This window comes from Tursiops truncatus, chromosome 4 (genome assembly GCF_011762595.2).
Source record: "Tursiops truncatus isolate mTurTru1 chromosome 4, mTurTru1.mat.Y, whole genome shotgun sequence".
NCBI classification, from domain to species: Eukaryota; Metazoa; Chordata; class Mammalia; order Artiodactyla; family Delphinidae; genus Tursiops; species Tursiops truncatus.
In genome coordinates this window covers 135,110,789-135,132,707 of record NC_047037.1, presented here as the reverse complement: position 1 = coordinate 135,132,707, position 21,919 = coordinate 135,110,789, and the positions used below count along the sequence as shown (strand labels likewise).

Here is a 21,919-nt window from a genome sequence, read left to right as displayed (position 1 = left end):
GGGGTTTGAGAGATTACATCAGTCCTCCTTCACAGCAAAAATCACACAGGAAAGGACTCCACAGGGAAGTTTGCTGTCCTGAGCACGCCACCGCCAGCAATTTGGAGGTGGTGCAAGTCACCAGATTGAAAGTGACGGGAAAGCTGATTATAGGAGCTTAGAACATGAATGCTTTCATCTGAACAGTTACACACCAATTTCAATAAGAATTTAAGATGACTGATGATTTCAAAAACACTCTTTCCAGTCCCAGGACCACAAAACTAAGCTTCCTGAATAGATTAGGGCTCCAAGGGCACCATGCAAAGAAAGCCGATTAGATGAACCCAACCAGAAAATGCACAGGCGAGTTTCTGAAGTTCGACTTCAATGAGGAAGCTTCAGTATCATGTGAACCTTCTCAATGGCACTGTTTTTAGTTCTATTATGATTTTGAGTGAATTCTATCGTGTACTCAGCAGAGACGACCCAGCATTAGCGAGTTAAGTATAATCTGACCACAACAAGCAGCTACGAAACCATGACACCCTCAATTCCTTCCCACATGTTCACAAGCCGTGAACTGGAGGCTTACCTAAAACAGTCCTCAAAGCACCTTGTCATGTAATCCCAGAGGAAGTCTGTGCTTAGGGATGTGATGAGCAAATTCACTGTTTTAACAATCTCAGAGGCATTTCTGTTTTCTTTTATTGTACTGTAAAGGAAGACGGATATTTATAAATATATCTATGAAAAAACCTGTATTACGGGAATGCCATGTCTGAAAAACGAATTCATTGTACCATTTACAACTTATTTCTAGAGAGACTGACAAACTCGGTTATAGATAAAAAGTATTACTGTTCTTATATAGGGAAGAGAATGCATCGTGCCATCCTAAACAGTATTTATACTGATCCATTCCCTCAGAAGTAAGCTTAAGAGCTATTGTAGGACTTCCCTGGTGGCGCAGTGGTTAAGAATCCGCCTGCCAATGCAGGGACACGGGTTCGAGCCCTGGTCCGGGAAGATCCCACATGTCGCGGAGCAACTAAGCCCGTGCACCACAACTACTGAGCCTGCGCTCTAGAGCCTGCAAGCCACAACTACTGAGCCCGTGCGCCAAAACTACTAAGCCTGCACTCTAGAGCCCACAAGCCACAACTACTGAAGCCCGTGCGCCTAGAGCCCGTGCTCCACAACAAGAGAAGCCACCGCAATGAGAAGCCCATGCACTGCAACGCAAGAGTAGCCCTTGCTCGTGGCAACTAGAGAAAGCCCTCACGCACCAACGAAGACCCAACACAGCCAAAAACAAATAAATAAATACGTAAATAAATTAAAGAAAAAAGAGCTATTGTAAAAAAGAATGTTATATGGAAAACCAGTTTTAGTCCAACCATAGGTAATTACATACACTATTGGTGGAATAACATAGTACAGCCATTTAGGAGGGAAATTTGGCTAACATTTAAATGCACATCTTCTGTGACTCAGGAAATTTATTCTAGGGATTTATCCTACAGAAATCCTTGTAGAGGTACACAAAAATGTAGGCAAAGGGGGACTTCCTTGGTGGTCCAGTGTTAAGACACTGCACTTCCAATGCAGGGGGCATGGGTTCAATCCCTGGTCGGGGAACAAAGATCCCTCATGCGGCACAGCTCGGCCAGGAAAAAAAAAAAAAAAGATGTAGGCATAAGGATATCATGACGATGTCATTTTGAGGCAGGAGATAGATGGGCTCCAGGCTAGGCCTTTACAACTGGCCTCCTGTTTACATTTGTTGGGGCAGGAAAAAGGTGGGCTTCAGGCTGGACACTTACAACTAGCCTCCTGTTTGCATTTCCTGAGACAGGAGATAGATGGGCTCCAGGTTAGGCATTTACATCCAGCCTCCTGTTTGCACTTCGAAAGAGAAATAACAGCAGAAACAGAGTAAACAGCCAGGCTTTGTCTCCTGAGGACACTTTATGATAACAGTCATGGCAGGAACAGAGAGGGGCTAAACCCTGTCTGAGTAAAAGATGGAGAGGTCACTTATTTCCCATCCTGGGGGCAAGGGAGACATGGCGTGTGCACAGAAAGGCTCCTTGGGGGTCAGAAAGGAGGGGCCGCCACCCCACAATAGGTGATGCCAAGGCCCCCACCATGGGCCTCTGGGCTGGAATCCGTCCTGGAAAAAAGCTGCACGCACATATCGGGGAGGGTCCTAGGGCAGGTCAGGTGTGGAAAAAGAAACTTAAATAAACGGTTTCTCTGTGTGCTCTCCCACTTGTCGTGCTGTGCCTCTAATAATAAACTTTGCACCTGCTTTTACAGTTTTTGCCTCCTTGAAACAGTCTTGCTTTCAAACGGAGGCAAGAGCCAGGGAAAATTTGAGTCTAGTCTCTTGCCCTTGCTGGTCTAGTGGCTAGGATTCCTGGTTTTCATCCAGGCTGCCCAGGTTCGATTCCTGAGCAGAGAACTAAGCTCTTGCTTCAAGCCACCACTTACTGCTGCTGCCTCTTTGAGATCAATTTTAAAATATTGAAAAAGTGGAAACCGCCCAAAAGTCAATCAATAAGAGATTGGTCAATCAGTCAGGATTTCTTAAATAAGTGTAACTCCTTACTGAGGACTTCAAGGCAACCACTATCCTCCACAGGAGAAGAGTGTAGACCTATTCACAACTTGCATTAAAAAAAAACAAACAGGCAACTAAACAGGTACTGTAACTCCACCTTAAAATAAATGATAGGCAGCTGTGTACTTATGCACTGAAAATCTGAAAAGAAATACAAATGTTGTATGTTTTTCTCTGAAGGGCAGTGGGATTATGGGTAATATCTTTTCCCGTGACGCCTTCAAATATTGGTATACTCTACCATGAACATGTATTACTTTCATATCAGGAAAACAATAAACTACTCTCACTCTGCTAGAAAAAAGCAAACACTAAAGACTCTTGGTACACTTATAATTCATAAACCAGAAAAATCTTCTAATCGATTTAAATTTTTAATACACCCAATGCCGAGTCAGGGAGAAGGAAATCATATTAAGAGTAAAGTAAAAAGGAAGAGGTTGTACTACCTTAGAAAGTACAAAGACAGAACAAAACACAGGGCTGATGGCTAACTACACACTTTAAGTTATCGCCACAGTCTGCTGTCTCCCAAACCCCACTCACCCTGCCTCCAGGGCCCTAGAGCGCCTTCATGCCCCTGGGGTGCCCTCGCCTTGCTCCCTGCTACCCCCCTTCTGACTGGTCTCCTGAAGACCCACACCCACTCGCCCCACTTCCTGATCTGACCTCCCGCCGGCCCTCCCTCCCCCCCCCCCGCCCCGTCACTCACCACTTGTAAACCAGACCCAGTTGCCTTTGTTGAGCAACTTTTCACACCTGATCAGTAAATACGGTTTGTACTTCCCAGTGTGGGGCAGAGACAAGATCAAACTCCTTTTAATCATCACAATATTCAATAGGGAAGAGTCGATTCATATTGATTAAGAGCACAGGCTATTTTAAGGCGTGGCCTGACCCTCTGCATCCCCACTTTCTTGAGCACTTCACAATTTATGGTAAACAGAGGAAAAAAATCATGGCATTAGGGAGGGAGGAAGAGTGAAGCTGGAAGCCCCACCAGTACCTTATCAGTGAATTTCCACTCTGAGTGTAGCTCAGTTTAAGATCAGAGCCGAGAGCAACTCTGCAGTAAGAATAAAAGGCCCGGATGACTTCGAGAAACAAATTCTCAACAACTTGAGGCCCTGCAATTGAAAAGGAAATGTCCAGATAAATAAATTAATAATCAAAATGTTTTCTTAAAAATCCATTGTAAACCAGTGACAAACGTGTAAAGCGTATTGAGAGTAACTCTAACACATAGATAATTTATATAGTCTTAAATGTATGGAAACTTTAGTTGCGACAATGACACCTTTAGCTGGAGGAATAACATCTGTGAAAACAGCCAACATTTTTGTAGCGCTTACTGTGTGCTGGCCACTGTTCTAAGCATTCTATAACTATTAACTTACTTAATCCTCACAATAGCCACAGAACCAGGTATGCAATCAGGTAGGCTGTCCTGATTACAAGGGGACAAGAGGACTGAGGCCCAGATGCTGAATAACTTGCCCCAGGAAGATTCTCGAAGGAGGCAGGGAGTGGGCTAAATGTTTTAAGTGGGCAGAAACTGCCTGGCCAGAGACCGTCACTCCACAGAAGCACCAACAGAGTGGGGCAACCTCCTATTCTGAATTCTTTAACTGATGAGCTAGAACGACACAAAAGAAATAACACCAGCCCAGAAAAGCCTCAGATGGCACAAAAGAACTGGACCCTGCCCGATAGGCAGTTGGAAGGCGGCTGGACATTTCTGCTCCACAAACATCAACCAGCAGGCCTGAAGGGAGGGCGTGACTTCCCACTCAAGTATTCAGAGGAATGAACACAGGATGATTCAGAGAAAACAAAAGCTCTGTCAAACAAGGAATCAGCAAATAAGCTAAACTCTTACGCTTCCAAAGACAAAAGGTCTCTTTTTCACGATAAGCCCCAGGTATATTTTATCTATAGCATAACACTGCCAAATGCTTTTTACTAGTGAAGGAAAGCTTGTGGTCAGGATTCCAGGGGAAGAAATGAGGACGTGGCTAAAGCCTGGTGGACAAAGCACAGATAAGACTGACCTATGACCCTCCTATGCCTTCTAGTCTACATTATCAATCCACTCCTTTGCCCTTCAAGTGTGTCTTTCCTTGGAAAACTAAATTATCAGGTAGGACGAATTTGCTGGGATGGGGAAGAAGCCTGCCATTCACCGCCCCCCCCAGAAAATATGACCTGGAGCCCAAGCTAGCTCAGTGCTTTACTTGGCTCGCGTCAAGGCCTTGACGTAAAACACCCATCTCCAAGGGTGGAGCTTGGAGGCACAAAAGCTTCTTCGTGCTTTGACTTTGGTCAAGAGCAGCCAGGGCTGCACCTGTCCTGGTACCCAAGTTCACTGGTGTTACATGAGTAACATCTCGGGATGGGCCGTCCGAGTGCCATTAAGGAAGCGTCAGAGTCCTGACAAAGAGGGCTCAGGCTCTGGAGTCAAACAGACTTCAGAGTTTGAGTCCCAGTTCCTGGGTGGCCCCTGGCGAATGACTTCGCCTTGCTCAACCTTAGTCTCTCCCTCTGTAGAATGTGTACGGTAAGAAAATCTACCCCAGGGTTGTTGGAGGTACAGAAGTATGCAAGGAGATGCGTATTAACGATGCACAAAATAACTGCTCAAAAAAATGTCACCATTATTATTAACAACAGTGAAAACACACCAGGACCTCAGTCTCCCTTCCGTCTCCCTCGACCAGAAGCCCTTGTTTCCCTTTGTACACCTAGAGCCTAGCACCTTCCCTGCTGCAGAGATGCCCCACGCCCGTCTCTGAATGCATAAACAAAGGGTCCCCATCCTGAGGCCAGAGGGAGGAGGAACTGAAAGAACACCCTCAGCTCTCGTTCTCTGCAAACGGCGCCCGGACAGTGGGCACGTCCTGAGCGCTCAGATGATGCCATCAGGGATGAATCCCACGGAGAAGGGGGTTTCCTTCCTTGTTACCGTGTTCCAGGGATGAGATATTGAGATCTTAACAGTGAATGGATACTGGGGCAGTTACTTTTTTTTTTTTTTTTTTTGCGGTACGCGGGCCTCTCACTGTTGTGGCCTCTCCCGTTGCGGAGCACAGGCTCCAGACGCGCAGGCTCAGCAGCCTTGGCTCACGAGCCCAGCCGCTCTGCAGCATGTGGGATCTTCCTGGACTGGGGCACGAACCCGTGTCCCCTGCATCAGCAGGCGAACTCTCAACCACTGCGCCACCAGGGAAGCCCCAGTTTCTTTTTTTTAAAGGAAGGGAGAGAAGGTCACTTTCCTCAATGGGTGCCCAGAGGACCACGGTATATAAGGGGCGACCCTTTTGGAACTAGAGTCTAGTTCAAACCCTTTCATTTGACAGAGGAAAACAGTGAGGCCCAAACAGCAGAAGGGGCTTGCCCAGGGTCACAAGGCAAGAAGATGGAGGAACGTCCCCTATTTGCTTCAGAATACAATCAAGGCTCAGTTGAAGAAATGATTTGATTGAAGAAACGTTCTCACAAGATCAGTACTGTATGTGCCCTACAGGCACGCGCGCAGACGAGCCCAACAGCTCAAAGGTATTATAATTTCTTCACAAAAACGTTCAAGTAATTGTGCAAAACTTTTAAGTGGTGCCCAGATGATGAAAACTGAAACACACAGCATGACTAAACTACTTCAAGATTCTGAACTTCCAAAGATTAAACTGTATTCTAAATAACACGTTGATTGTATCTCACCGGAGTTTTAATGGTGTGTGATGGTAAAGCGCATCTAATGTTACCTATTTCTGGCTTGTCAAGGAGACTGGTAAGGATGCGGAAAGGCTTCAGGTACATGTGGTGGCGTTCCTCTACGTCAGCATCAGGGAACTCCTGGTGCAGTATCTCAGCCAGACCCTGTTTTTTTTTTTTAAAGCCACATATTAGGGTATTATATACAGTATGACTTTATTGGTTGTTCTAGTTGTTAAATGCTCTGGGATAGAAGTAAAAGCAGTCATGCAGCACGAGGTGACGACAGTCGGCCCTCCATATCGTGGGTTCTGCAGATTGAAAATATTCGGGAAAAAAAAATTCCAGAAAGTTCCCAAAAGCAAAACTTGAATTTGTCGTGCACTGGCAACTACTTATATAGCATTTACACTGTATTCTACAACTATTTACAAAGCATTTACATAGTAAGTAATCTAGAGATGGGTTAAGGTATGAGGATGAGTATAGGTTATATGCAAATACTAGGCCAAGTTATAAATATAAGGGACTTGAGCATCTGTTGATTTTGGTATCCATGGGGGTGGGGTGGGGGGCTGCTGGAATCAATCTCCTGCAGATTCCAAGGGACAACCATACATGAGACTTTCCCAACCGTGTACCAAGGAACAGCCCCCCTGTCTACTTCTGAGGTCCCACAAGGAACTCCACTGAAGAACCATGGTCAGGAATGCCCTGATTGGGATCTACTTTCCAGAAATGCTCCTTTACCTCAACTAAAAGATCCTTGGAATATTTCTCAAAAAAATACGAGGACTGGTCTTCATAAGAATTTGAGATTTCCGATTCCGGCACAATGGTATTTCCTTTAATATCTGAACCTATAAAAGAACAAGCACCATGAGCTGTAAAGAAATCTATACATTTAAAGTACATCTTATTGTGCAAAGGTCTCATGCTCTGACATTTTTGTTTGTTTGGGGTTTTTTTGTTTTTTTGTTTTGTTTTTTTTTTTTGCGGTACGCTGGCCTCTCACTGTTGTGGCCTCTCCCGCTGCAGAGCCCAGGCTCCAGACGCGCAGGCTCAGCGGCCATGGCTCACGGGCCCAGCCGCTCCGCGGCATGTGGGATCCTCCCAGACCGGGGCACGAACCCGTGTCCCCTGCATCAGCAAGTGGACTCCCAACCACCGCGCCACCAGGGAAGCCCCTATTGGTTTTGTTTTGTTTTCTTTGTCGTTTTTTTTTTTGCTCTGACATTATTAAAAATAGAATTCCTCCAACAGAAAACCAAAATCAGATCCAGCAAAACCGAGACCTATTTTCTTCTGACAGTGGTGGGCCAGGGATCAGACAGGCAGAACTCCATCTCAAGGGCATCAATTTAGTTTACCCCAAGAATTCATCCTGAGTGTCTTTGACAAGTATGGTTACAAGGATCTAATAGAATGAGTATCATTTTTAAAAACCAGTATTTATTTGTATGGCACTACATAAAAAATCAAGGTATTCTCAACCACATGCCCTCATTTTGAGCCTTGGTTAAGTCTCTAAGGTCCTCAGGGCAAGGAACAGCATCTTTCTAAGCAGAGAGTCTGGACCCCTGGGGTCGTGGCTAAGCAAGTCGGAGCCGGTCCTGTCTACATACAGTGCGCCGAGCCCCACTAGAAGGCAGCCATGCATTTAACAAAATCATCCTTTTAACAAAAATGCTCAAAGAGCCTGTGAATATCCTTCTGGAAATCCTTCATAAGCGTCTGTGCTATGACTTCTGGAAGTTTTACAACTAGGGGAAGAAAGGTTAAGAGGACTTTCTGACATTGGTATGAGAAGATCTATGAGGGTTGGAAAAAAAAAAAGCTGAGACGCAGAGGATTTTTAGGGCAGAAAAATACTCTGTGTGACACTGTAACGGTAGACGCATGTCATTATACCTTTATCTAAACCCACAGAATGCACAGCACCAAGTGTGAACCCCTGTGTAAACAGCCGACTGTGGGTGACGATAAGGTATCAGTGTAGGTTCCTCGACTGTAATAAACGTGCCACTCCAGTGGGTGATGCCGGTGGTAGGGTAGGCCGTGCTTGGTGGGGAGGAGGGAGGAGGTGGGAACTCTGGACCTTCCTCTTAGTTTTGCTGTGACCCTAAAACTGTACTAAAAAAATAAAGTCTTTCTAAAAAAAAAAACTACGGAGATTTTTCACAATCGCTCTGCAAACCACCTTCTCTTAGGTACACGGACTTGGGAATTTTAGGCCCTGTGATTTCCTGGACTTGTCCCCCTGAAGCCGTCCATCCAACCAACAGTCAACGGCTCTTTTCCTACAGGTCTGCAGTCTGTTCACAAGAACACATGCTCACAGAAACATGAACCAGGGTTCTCGTGCTCTTCCAAAGTCATCCAAATATCTCCCGAAATGTGTCAATGCCACAAACGTTCCCATCCAGACAAAACTTTCTTTTACATATATTCCATGTTTCTGGGTTTTCTCACACACAGTCTTATCCCATGAAACTCCTCCCTGAATAAGGCTTAGCCATCATTTTGTTGTCTTTCAAGTTTCTTAAAATGGAATTCGGTTAACATTTAAAAAATCCCATTACTTCTGTTTTTTTATGTAACAGCTGCAAGATAACCAAAGCTGCGGGGCAGGCAGCAGAACTCAGCTGACCAGTGCCAATTCAGTCACCGCGTTATCTTTCCACACTTTGTGATTCAGAAATGGATCAACAAGATTGCGACTTTATTCCAAAAATCAGCACTCAAAGGTGTCACCTTAACTCTGACTTTTCAACTCCCACGTATTACTCAGTACCTAGTAACCACGCATAAAGCCTTCTGTTCAGAGACATATCTCTTCTCAGGAGGGTCTGGGTGGCGGCCGAGAGGATGTGCACCATGTCGGATCTGAGCAGGGGGATGGCTCTCTCGTTGGAATCCTATGAGGAGGAAAGAGAAAACTATACTGCAAGGAGATGACATAGTAAATCGCCGGCTTTCCGACACGTGACCCCTCCTTACCAGTCTACAAAAGCTTTATCTTAAAGAGGCGGTTCTCAAAAGGGGTTGGTTTTTCACACGCTGCCCAGGGAAAGAGGCTATTCAATTTTTGCTATGGAAACACCACCCTCACAGAAATGACCGAGGACCCTGAATGGCTGAAAGCGAAGAGTGGTCACTGAGTGGCTGCCCTCCGCTCCAGACGAGACGGCTCGGACCTCTCCCGTCTACCCCACGGCCTCAGGAAAGACCAGCGACTCCCCTCGAAGAACACAAACGGCTTTTTACCAGACAGGTATAAAATGGGAAGAAGAACAGGACAATCTCCAGGTTATTTCTTTGCACCAGCACGTTTGAGTCCAGCAGGGATGCACATAAGGACTTTACCTACAAAAGACAGAAAGCCACGAACATTTCATGCCCGAGACACTGGACATCGTTTGCAGGCTACTCTTTATAGTCATAAATATGAAAAAAACTTTTCCTGGGAATCTTGAAACCACCGTGTTATATCGTGTGGAACAGAATAATAAGATCTACATATGGGAAACTTGGTTCTAGCTCCAGACGCTAGGGGGTGATGTGTGACATCGGGAAGACCTTCAGCTGCAGCCCTCACTGTTCCATCTCAGAGACGGAGGGGTCTGGAGCAGATCGTCAGATTCTAAGACCTCAAATTCTATAATCCCAGAAACAAATACATTTAGGTTCCAACAGGAACTTTCAGCTACACTAAAACTCCAAAAACAGTCAGTCAAATGGACTCCAAACCAATTAAGCAGACATTTTGGGTGTCTTTTCTGAGCATAGATAGATGTAATACAGCTGCATAACAGATAAGAGCCATAAGACAAGTGGTAACAAAAAGCTATGAGAACCGGGAAGAAGAGAGGGAGAGATCTTTCAACTGGGGAGAACAGTGAAGCTTTGGGGGTGAGCTGAGTTTTTTGTAATACAGGCAGGAGATTCGCTGAGACGGGGGAGAGGAGGGACAGGCCGTGAGCGCAGGACGAGGGGCTGGCTGGAGCAAAGACAGCATCACAGACGTGCCAGGCCAGGCCAAGCAGCCAGCTCCGGGAGTGTAATGGGCCTGAAGTGGAGAGTGAGGCATCTGGTGAGCTGGGAGCGGACTGTTAGAATACTCTTGAGGATGGATTTTATCTCCAGGAAACAGGTATTTTGCAAGCACAGTACAGATCTGAGCAAAGCTATGTTTTAGCAAAGTGAATCTCTTAGCAACCAAAAAAGGCCTGGACGGGGAGAAACCGGTTAGAAAATTACATGATGGTCCAGAAATGAGACCTAAGAAGCTGAGGCAGGGCAGCAAAAACGGAGAAAGAAACAAAGTGGTACTGACAGGGCAGGGAAGAAGGGAACGTGACTACTGAGGGTCTCCTCCGCCCTAAGCAGAGGTCCTTTTCATCACTCTTTTCGTCAGAGAGCCCCGTGAGGAAGCTCTATTATTCCCACTTTGCAAAGAGGAACGGACTCAGAGGGGTAAGTAATCGGTGCAACTTTGTTAATGACGGATTCAGTTTCTGAACATTTTAACTTCAAAGCCTTGGGTCCACCACTAGGTGGCGACAGACTGCAGGCCATTAAACAAATGCTAAGTTTGGGGAAAAGAAAGATCTGGGAAGTTCCCATTCTTCAAGGTCATGAGAAGGCAGGTCGCTGCCTGGGAAGAGGGGCCTGGGCACGGACAACCTAGGTGTGAGAGCAGCCAGAGGAGAGGAGGGCGGCAGGGATGACGGCAGGAGCTGGAGCGAACCTACTGTGCGAGGCAGTGAGCGGTGTGACAGGGGCAGGGGAAGAAAACGAGGCTGTGGCTCAACAGCGGACCCCAGCCAGGCTCCGCGGAGCGCCGTCGACAGCCACCCGTAACGTGGAAGCTGCGGGGCCTCCCGGAGGGCCCTCCTCGCGTGAATACACAAACGTGACGCAGGTGTTAGAAGCCTACGCCGCCTTCGCAGCTTACGCAGGGATGCTGCCTCCTCGCCTGCCCAACCTCAGAGCGCCTCTGCTTCCCGCTGCCCCTCCCCTCCCCTCCCCGCTCCCCCGCCCCGTGACCCTGGTGACACATGTGCTGGGGAGTCAGCCCGCCACGCCACGCCACGCCACGCCACCGGGAGCACGGCACCCACCGTGAGCTGGTAGTCGGTCCCCAGCATGTACTTCTGCTCTGTGCCGGGCGAGCCCCGGCTGATGTGGCCCACCACAAAGAGCGAGGCAGGCAGGCGGATGGACGGGTTCGCCAGGACGCTCCCCCAGAGGGCAGCGTAGAAGACCTCCCTGCCCACCACCAGGGACAGCCTCAGGAGCAGCGCGTCCGTCCTGTGGGCGGGAGATCATAGAATTAGGGCGCATCCCGCGGGCTCTCACGGGCGCGGCTCTCTCTCCCTGGCCGGGAAGCACCATCTTCCTCCTCATTTTGAGATGCTGCCATCTCTCGCCCTTCTGTGTTTGTCCACCTGCTGGCTGTCACTGAAACTGAATTTGCTAAAACAAACATGTCACCGAGGGGTGCGGCTTCTTGGCCAGGAGGCAGCATCTGACCGGTTGTGTCACCCTGTGGCAGAGATCCGTCTCCGCCTCCGGCCTTGCTGCGGATGCCGTGGCGTTTACATGGTGCTTACAGGTTCCACTGCCCAAAGTGGATAAGCAGATCAGCCACTCTGTAAAAGTAGAAGGAGTCATTTAAAAAAAAACAAAGGCTGGCCTTCCCTGGTGGCGCAGTGGTTGAGAGTCCGCCTGCCGATGCAGGGGACGCGGGTTCGTGCCCCGGTCCGGGAAGATCCCACATGCCGCGGAGCGGCTGGGCCCGTGAGCCATGGCCGCTGGGCCTGCGCGTCCGGAGCCTGTGCTCCGCAACGGGAGAGGCCACAACAGTGAGAGGCCCGTGTAACGCAAAACAAACAAACAAACAAACAAAAAAAAAACAAAGGCTTATGTGACTGATTGAAGACCTAATGATAAAGACACCCCCGACCTGAGCACAGCCAAAAGTGTGCCCAGTGACACCGGATTTTAGAAACACTGGGGACAACATTCCCCTGGGCCTCCTGCTTCACGGCACATTCCAGAAGGTCTGGAGCCGACTTCCCATCACTCTGCCCACAGCACCTCCATACACCCGCTCCCACTCCAGGAAGCCCTCCTGCGGACGACCAACATTTATTCGCCTCTTTATCTTTATCCAGGTCTCCCGTGACACGACGTCAGCGATTTCACGGCCGTCCTCACAGAAGCAGCAGCATCAGTGGGTGCGGGCTTGTTTTTCCACTGACACTGACCGAGGCCTGGCCCTTCTCCGCTCGGGGTGCACCTGCAGCTGACGGGGCACCTTCCCGCCGACTGTGAACACAAAGCTTGCAGGCCGGGTGATAGCATCTATCGATATGACAGCGGAGGCAAACTCCCACAAAGGGATTTCACTTGCACAGAAGTGAAACCTCTGTGCATTTCAGCTCTCAGCTATGGCAGGGAAAAGGGATGCAAATGTTGTGAAAATACCTGAGAGTCTTTGAGCAAAAACTCAGCACAGGAGAACAGCTGATGCTGAGGCCACACAGCCACCGTCACCACTAAGTCTGCTCTGCTGGCTGACACCCCCCAATGCCCAGATGAGCGTCTGACACACACCTGAAAAAACTGTCAGATGAAGGCCACTCTTTCCCTTTTACTATACGCCAAACTGTTTTCAGCTTACTTTTTAATAACCACTTCCGTGTATATTAAAACATTTCATACAAAAAATGCCTACTACCTTTTGGTATAAAAAATAAATTTTGTTCTCCCTAAACCTAGTCTCCTTAAGCCTTCTTTTTGACTCATAAAATATTTGTAGCAAAAGATACAGAGAAAAAAACAAAATGAAGAAGCACAAGTAACACCCAAATGTTTAGAAGAAGGACACAGAATGGTTTAGTGGCTAAAGGTACCGATGGGTCTTCTATCAAGGCTGAGCAAACAAATAGAGCTTATCGTTGCCCAGCTCTGAAAACAACCAAATAAAGGCCCTAATTTGGGGCAGAAGCGCCATTCAGCAGCTGCGGTTACAGTAAGTCGGGCAGATGGGTCACTGTGTCCTCTGGACAGACAGCATGGTCCTGAGCTAGGGAGAGATTCCCACAGCAACAGAGTAATTTAGGAAGCCCCCGAGTGGCCTCTCTCCAGGATCCCAGAAGACCACCGCTTAGCTAAAACCCAACGCAAACACGACAATGCACGCACTGCTATCACATCCCCTTTGACTAGGACAGCATATCCCCAAAGTACGTTCCACGGAACACTGGCCACTTGGGCTGTTCCACAGTAGAGAGGTTCCACTGTCCGGGAGCCTGGGGAACGCCACTTATGCTATCCTTTCTTCAATATTTACAGAACTCTGGCTAGTTTTCTTTATTAAAGAAACACAGGTTTATATATAAATATAAAGATTCCCATTTTATTCTAAAAATTAATGGATATTAAAAATTGAAATGATGCTACAGGTCCGAAAATGGCAATGGTGACAGGACTTTGCTATGGAGAGCAAAGTAAAGAGCAAGATAACTGGGGTTAAAAACTAAGTAACTTTCTACTAAATAAGAATTATTCATAGCACCTCAGTTGTGAAGTTCCAAAGTAAGTGTGCAGTTTAGTGTCCAGAATGGTAATCTTTTCTATTTAAAACCAACAATCAACAAAACAAAACACACACACCAACCCCCAATCCCTACTCCTCCCGTCCTTCCTCAGCCACCCTGGCTGCTGCTTTCGTGCCCCCTGCAAACACGAGCCCATTCTAACGACACCGACACGCTCTCCTCTACTCAACTGATAGCAGGTGAGGGACACAGGCCGTGCGCCGTGAGCCCCAGGCGCTGCACGACTCTGGCCTTGCGGTCACTTGCCAAATGGACCCTCGTGGAAAGCTGAGCTGTCCCAAGACCGAACAGCGCGGGGTGTGACCATCTGAACAAGCAGGGCAGTGACAACAGCGCTCTGCACCACCATAGTCGGATATGTGTCAAAGAAGGGGGGGAAAGCTCTAGACCCAGCAGAGCTCATCATCATGGTGCCTGGAGTCAGCCAAAAGAAAGGTCAATAAATATTTTTCAATTACTATCTAAATCGGGCTTTCTCAACCTCTACCCTGTGGCCCCCTGGGGCTGGACGCTCCTGTGCTGTGGAGGCAATCGTGTGCACTGTGGGAAGTTCACCTGCACCCCTTGCCTCCACCCGCTAGATGCCGGTAGCACCCTCCCCGCCCCAGGTGTAACAACCAGAAGTGTCCCCAGATATTGCCAAGTGTCCCCTGGGGGACAGAAACCACCCCGGGCTGAGAGCCACTGATTTAAAGGCACATCTCTGGGGAGCCGGGTTTTGCCTGCTTTCCAACCATTGGAAACCTCCACCTCTCCTCCGTCTTCTCAGAACAGGAGTGGAGTATTCTCCCGCCCCCAATACCACTAATCCTGTTTTCTCCGTACAGCAAAACACAGCAAACTGTGTGGCTACTTCCTGGGCACTTTAAAAAAGGAATTCTGGCCAGGAGTGATCTGCAGACATCAAAGGGTTATTAGAAAGCCAGGGGGAATAACGAGTCCTAACACTGGCCAAAATTTCCATTCCCTTATGGTTCACTGACAAGAACAGACCAGGAACTGTCCCCGCCTCTACAAGACCCCTGAGTCACCCGTCCTCACCAGCCCCAAACTCACTCACTCACCCCTTAGCCTTTTCCACCACCTTGGACATCGCGACCCCCCACACCCAGACCCCCCCCTTCCTGTCTCTGCAGAGTATTTGCTGGGGTCGAGGGTGTCTGACTCAATTCCTATGCACGGTGGGGAAGAGTCGTTGCTGAACTCTCTCAAACTGACACGGATACGTGCGGTCACCCGACTGCCGTGCTCTGAGACCACACAACCCTAGACCAGCCTCCACCTCGGAAGGCCAGTCACTCCTACCTCTGAGGGCTGCAGTCGCCGGGCCTGGCTTTCTGTCACACCTGCCTCTACTCAGTGGTTCACGCAGCTTCACTGAGCTCTTGGTTCAACATCAAGAGATCACAATGTTGGGAGAAAACACCCGTGTTAAGCAACTTTAGCGACTGTTCAAATGAACATTTGTTTATCAACTAGGAGAACACATGACAACACCCCAACTACTGACATGCTCCTGGTGTGATTCACTCTTACAGATTAAAAAAACTGCAATATGCTTTGGGAGCTGATGTGTTCATCTTCAGATGATGGGAAAAAAGCATTTATATACACACATCTGTTAGGAAAACGTGAATGGATCAGAACTCTAGAAAGAGCCTGAGACTAAGAGTCAAGAAACAGAGTCTGGTAAAGGTCCTCTTGTTGACCCCATATGACCCTGACTGTTCCCTTACGCACACACCTACCCAGCCCCTCAGGGCATGGTGCGAGGTTTAAAACAGCAATGAGACAGGCCCTGCCTCCTAGGGAAGTGGATGCTAGTGACTCAGTGCACCGCCGAGGTGGATTCCCCAAGGTTTAAGACAGCGATGAGACAGGCCCTGCCTCCTAGGGAAGTGGATGCTAGTGACTCAGTGCACCGCCGAGGTGGATTCCCCACTGGGAAGTGCATGGCCACCACCTGCCCTGTGTGAAAGCTCCCAACGGTCAAATGCACATCCAATCCCAGCACAGACGCTTGTGACTTTAATGCACCCTTGGTCACCAGCGACTGTCCCACAAACCATTCTGATTATTTGGATTGACTGTGAGATTCCACTCCACACCCCCTGCACCCTCCGGTCACTGCCGACACCAAATAGGCCAGGGTGGCACGGCCGGGGCCTCTGGCATGGGGAAAATTTGAGCAGTTTCTTGTGTAGTCAAATGGAAACTCCTGCAAGCACACAGGTTTCTAAACCTCCCAGTCAGGCTGTACGGGGGCTCTGAAAATGGGTCCTATGAACAGAAGTTAATCACTGCAGCAATCACTCAGAATAGTTAATACGCTGCAAGTGAGTTCTCACATCATGATTCTCCAGAAAAACAGGACACTCTGTATACTCAATCTGAATGGATACTGCCTCTCTCCTCTCTCCTGTTCCTAAGCAATGACCAAAACAAACACACACCACTGCATGAACTTTTATGCGTATGAGTTGGACAAATTTCTCCAAGGTGCTTCTGAAACTTGTCAAAAGCTATTCTGCTTAGCCTCACCCCTTTTTGAGCTTATCCATCAATGAAACGTGGCCTTGCTTTTTCATTTGGAAGCTGCCTCGTATAACAGGAGGGAGGAGGACTTCAGAATGTGACATATGGGGAGTAGAAGCCCATCTCTGCTGCCCACTGACTGCGACTCCAGGAAACTTTCTTACCTTCTGACCCTCACCTGGAAGTGAGGTAATTCCCAGGCACACACGGTATTTCGTCAGGCAGAGACCACCACAGAAATGTAAACATCAACCCGCCCTGCTTCATGGCTCTCTGCACTTCTGTCCCCGTTTCCTTTTTTTTAATTTTTATTTATTTATTTATTTTTGGCTGCGTTGGGTCTTCGTTGTTGCGTGTAGGCTTTTCTCTAGTTGCGGCGAGTGGGGGCTACTCTTCATTGTGGTGCATGGGCTTCTCATTGCGGTGGCTTCTCTTGTTGCGGAGCACGGCTCTAGGCGCGCAGGCTTCAGTAGTTGTGGCACGCGGGCTCAGTAGTTGTGGCTCGCGGGCTCTAGAGCGCAGGCTCAGTAGCTGTGGCGCGCGGGCTTAGCTGCTCCGCGGCATGTGGGATCTTCCCAGACCAGGGTTCGAACCCATGTCCCCTGCATTGGCAGGCGGATTCTTAACCACTGCACCACCAGGGAAGTCCCACTGTCCCTGTTTCTTATACAGCAGTGAAATAAAATACAAACCGCATGGGCGGCCCACCTGGATGGGCACAGCCGTCAGCTCTGGATGAGACCCACCTGTCGTAGATCTCCGAGCCCTCTTCCAGGCCGGGCAGCAGGCCGATGATGAAGGCCTGGAGGCTTGGCAGGAGCAGCTTCTGCAGCGGGAGAAAGTACTTCTCGTACAGGCCAAGCAGCACGGGCCTCACCGACATGGCTGCATGTGCCAGAAGAGGGAACAACCCACAGCTTCGGGACAGAAAAAGGGAGAGGAGGGAAAATGAGACACCTGCTCAGAAGCTCCAAGCGACTGGCCAGCCCAAGGGGGTTTTCAAAGGCAGCCAGCCAGCCATCCACACTGGTGGTGGAGATGCTCGCTTGTCAGGAGGCGGTCACCATGAACTGCTGGCCCAGAGCAGGTGACAGGCAGTATGCACGTTACACTCCGACTTAGAGAAAAGTCAGGGAGGACATACTCCAGAAGGTGAGCCCTGGTGACCTCTGTGATGGCTTTACGGTGAACTGACACACCCCTCTGTATTTTTTTGTTTATCGTTTTCTCATCTTGTGAACTGAAATATGGATTACTTGGGTAATAAAAAGGTAAAGCGGTGGGGATGCTATCGTACCTGTATAGGAACAAATCCTTGGCCAGCCATTTGGTCCCCACGATTTTAAAGATAATTTCATAGGTTTCTAGGGCCTTTAAGTGCACGCCGCTGGGCAAAGCAGGATGCAGGCACTGAGCTAATCTCTTGCTGATGATGAGCCGTCTTGGCAGCAACGAATACCTCAGGTTACTCTGGAGAGCCTGGAAAACAAGAGGAAAAGCACATAAGGACGAAAGCAGTGACACTGACTGTGGAGAGGACATCTGCCGAGGCCAGGAAGACACCCGCAGGCCCCGGTGTGGCTGTAAGAGGTGGGACGTGACAGGACAGGAGGACAGAGGGACTGCGCGGGAGGGCTTGGGGAGGGGGGCCACTGGGCTTTGAGTTGACTTCTAAAGCCGGTGCCAGAAGGGACACATCATTCCACTCATCTCACTGGCCAGAGCAAGTCACGGTGCCACGCCTATGTTTAAAGGGGCAGAGAAATGGGATCCTGCATAATGAGGTTATGGAGGAGATAAAAGGAAAAGAAGCAAAATAATATTTTCCATCAGAAGCATGTGGTCTAATTGAACTCTCAAATTCAATAAAACTACAACTAAAAAACCAGCTATACCTAGAGGTCGTCAAGAAATACCTTATACTATTATTTGTAAGAGTCTGATAGCTTAAAACAAAGGGCAAGCCAACAAAATAGTTTTTTTAATGTGCTCGTGTCAAAAAGAAAAATTGAGGAGGCGACCTGGAAACACATGCGGGTAAGAACTGAGGTGTCGAGGAAGAGAGGAAACGACTGTGGGAAATGCACAGGAAAGGGTGTGTTTTATTACGGACATTTTCAAACATACAGAAAAACAGGTAGAACAGCAAAGTACCCATCACCCAGTCTCAACAAGTATCAGCTGGCCAGTCCTGACGACACAGCTTTTAGGAAACCACGTCTGTGGCTCACTGGCTTAGCGATACTGCAGCTGTGGGCTTTCTCCATGACCTCAGAGGAGAACTAAGCTCTGTCCTCACCTGTTATGTTTGTCAGGCAGAGCTCTTTTTTTTTTTTTTTTTTTTTTTTTTTTTTGCGGTACGCGGGCCTCTCACTGTTGTGGCCTCTCCCGTTGCGGAGCACAGGCTCCGGACGCGCAGGCTCAGTGACCATGGCTCACGGGCCCAGCCGCTCCGCTGCATGTGGGATCTTCCTGCACCGGGGCACGAACCCGTGTCCCCTGCATCGGCAGGCGGACTCTCAACCACTGCGCCACCAGGGAAGCCCCGAGCTCTTGCTTTTTAAGTCACCGTCTCACTTTTGCTCAGCATAGTCTAAGGACGTTTGCTAACTGAGGCGCAAAGGATGGGCTGCAGCTCCTAAGGTGGTCATGTGGGATCCAAAAGTGTTTGGCTCACTGGGGCTGTACAGCAGCAGGATCCCATTTCTCTGCCCTTTTGAATGTAGGCGTGGCACCGTGACTTACTCTGGCCAGTGAGATGAGTGGAATGATGTGTCACTCCTGGCACAGGCTTCAGAAGCCAACTCAAAGCCCAGTGGGTTTTCTTTCCTGGCCTCTAAGATCACGGAGACACAGGTTGAACTGGAGCCCCTCCCAGCTTGGGTCCCTGAGAAATTAAGAGAGCAGAAACCACCCGCTGACCCACTGAGGCAGAACTCAACAATACTGTAAAAATCACTGAGCTTGGGGACTGTTCGTTACCATGGCATAACCTTTCCTATTCTGATGAATACACTTCTTCCCATATAAATGGAATTACAAGGAACCACAACCATTCATTACAAATGAACAAGGCGGGTTGCTATTTCTTTCTCATTTAAATGTGTTACCCCATTTAATTTAATTAGAATAAGAAACATAACCAAAATCTGAGGGCATGACCAGGACATGTGGAATGGATTGTTCATTGTATGCTGTCCATGTTAATCCAAGCAACACAGCATATCTGAGTCCGGGAGTCAGTGCCTCTTGAGGGAAAGGTACACTGAAGATGAAGGAAGCTGTCTGATTTGAAAATGCAGAGAAGAACAAAGGATATAACCAGATAATACTTAGAAAAATGAGAAGATGCTCATCCTTCCTGCTTTAAAAGATGCAAATTAAAACTACTACGAGGGACTTCCCTGGTGGCGCAGTAGTTAAGAATCCACCTGCCAATGCAGGGGACACGGGTTCGAGCCCTGGTCTAGGAAGATCCCACATGCTGCAGAGCAACTAAGCCCATGTGCCATAACTACTGAGCCCGCGTGCCACAACTACTGAAGCCCGTGTGGCTAGAGCCCGTGCTCTGCAACAAGAGAAGCCACCGCAGTGAGAAGCCCGCGCACCGCAATGAAGAGTAGCCCCCGCTCACCACAACTAGAGAAAGCCCGCACACAGCAAGGAAGACCCGATGCAGCCAAAAATAAATAAAATTAAAATTTTAAAACAAAACAAAAAAACTACTATGAAATGCCATACTTTTCACCCATCAGATCGGTAAGTTAGATCAAAGCACACAGGTTCAGGAGTAGAGCAGAGACACCCAGAGATCATGAACTGGTTTCATCCAACCTACAGTCAGGATTTGGCCGGACAGGATTTGCAAGGCTGCTCCTTGGAGCAGCTATGACACTGATTCCCCTCTGTACCATTCTCAGCACGAATAATGGGGCTAAAATGGTGCCTGGGTCATAGTGATTTTGTTAACACACTTCCCACAGAGCCTGGCACTTAATATGTGCTTCAACACGCAGGTTAAACAAACAAACAAGACTGCGGCTATTATAATGCCTGGTTTAAGCTTGTGAGCTTGGGGGTCAGAGCCTGGAATTCCAGTTCCACCATCTGTTGGGTAAATCCCTTAACCTTTCTGGGCTCCGGTTTCACAGGGATAATGGTGCCTAACGAAGTGTCAAGCATCATGACATACCACACTTAAGGAAATTAGCTCAGGGCCTGCCACAAAGCAAGCAATCAACAAGCATCTCCTCTTATTATAATGACAAGCTGACTGTTAAGTACCAGATTTAAAGATGGAGACAAAATGCATTGCATTTTAAAAGAACTGACAGAAATCCAATCATTTACAAATAATATCCTTTATTGTCACAAAAGCGGACAAGGACACTAGTTAGATGTGTTAACAAGAAAGTTTGAGGAATACGTTGTATCAGAAAAGAAAAACTCAAACTGCTGTATATTTGGAGATGAAATCAACTGCGGACCCAACAGATGATGAGAATTCCAAGAGACACTGAAGACAAGGAGAAAAATCTGCATATAATAAGAGGTGGAGTTGGAGAACCTGAAATTTCTTTTTAAGGCAATAAAGGAAAAGGTAAATAGTCATTAATATTTAAGATTAAAAAGGAAAGAAAATATTATTTTAAAAGGATATTTAATGAAAAAACTCTAAAGAAATGTTTTGCGAGTGGTAAGACCGGAGGGACTTCCCTGGGGCGGTCCACTGGTTAAAACTTCGCCTTCCAGTGCAGGGGGTGTGGGTTCCATCCCTGGTTGGGGAGCTAAGATCCCACATGCCTCGTGGCCAAAAAACCAAAAAAAAAAAAAAAAAGAACCACACCGCCAAAACACAGAACAGAAGGAATGCTGTAACAAATTCAATACTTTACAAATGGTCCACATCAAAAAAAATCTTAAAAAAAAAAAAATGTGGTAAGACTGGAGATCAGAATTGCCAGGTGAAAAGGTTTTCTATGTAGTAGATTGGAAGCACTTTTGGAAACAAAGGCTTCCCCCTAGACAGGGTGCCACCTCCCCCAGTGTGACTTAATTTACACAGGAAGTGGGTGTGGGTCCCACTCAAAGACACCTTCTACCTGAGTAGTACTAAGTAGCATCTCAAATTCTACCTACGTGAGACTTTTCCTCTGTCTCACTGAGGACTAAAGCACGGCCATGGGGGAAACAGCTCCATGTTTTTAGGGCAAACTTAAAAGAGAATGAGATCGTTAGCTATAATGATTCATTCCCCATCTGGCTGCTACATAGTCAAAGCTCCGCGTGCTGGTTCAGCCCGGTGGCTTTCTTCAGGCAGACACCCTCGATTCAGAAGCTCTTCTACCTGTGGGCTGTCAACGCCAGCGCCCAAGCCGTCAGGCCTGGGCACGAGTGAAGTGCCCAGCGCCGCCAGCCCACCTTAGGCTCCCAAAGACAC

At 48.1% G+C, this 21,919-nt stretch overlaps 1 protein-coding gene across 6 annotated transcripts in view; it reads right to left on the bottom strand.

The window, feature by feature from the left end:
- Positions 1–21,919, bottom strand: part of DOP1B (DOP1 leucine zipper like protein B) — a 107,015-nt gene that overhangs the window by 57,368 nt on the left and 27,728 nt on the right. For 4 of the 6 annotated variants that reach the window (XR_004526447.2, XM_033856043.2, XM_033856044.2 and 1 more), the window contains 9 exons: positions 17,777–17,958; positions 17,226–17,396; positions 11,440–11,629; positions 9,584–9,682; positions 9,111–9,234; positions 7,067–7,176; positions 6,367–6,481; positions 3,612–3,732; positions 575–694 (listed from right to left, as the gene is read on the bottom strand). Coding sequence is in view for 5 of the 6 variants with exons in the window: in XM_033856043.2 (XP_033711934.1) it covers positions 575–694; positions 3,612–3,732; positions 6,367–6,481; positions 7,067–7,176; positions 9,111–9,234; positions 9,584–9,682; positions 11,440–11,629; positions 17,226–17,396; positions 17,777–17,958 (1,232 nt within the window). In the remaining variant the exon portion in view is untranslated. Of the gene's footprint in view, positions 1–574; positions 695–3,611; positions 3,733–6,366; positions 6,482–7,066; positions 7,177–9,110; positions 9,235–9,583; positions 9,683–11,439; positions 11,630–17,225; positions 17,397–17,776; positions 17,959–21,919 lie in introns of those variants that run through there. The other 2 variants (XM_073804485.1, XM_073804486.1) reach the window with 2 other exon arrangements.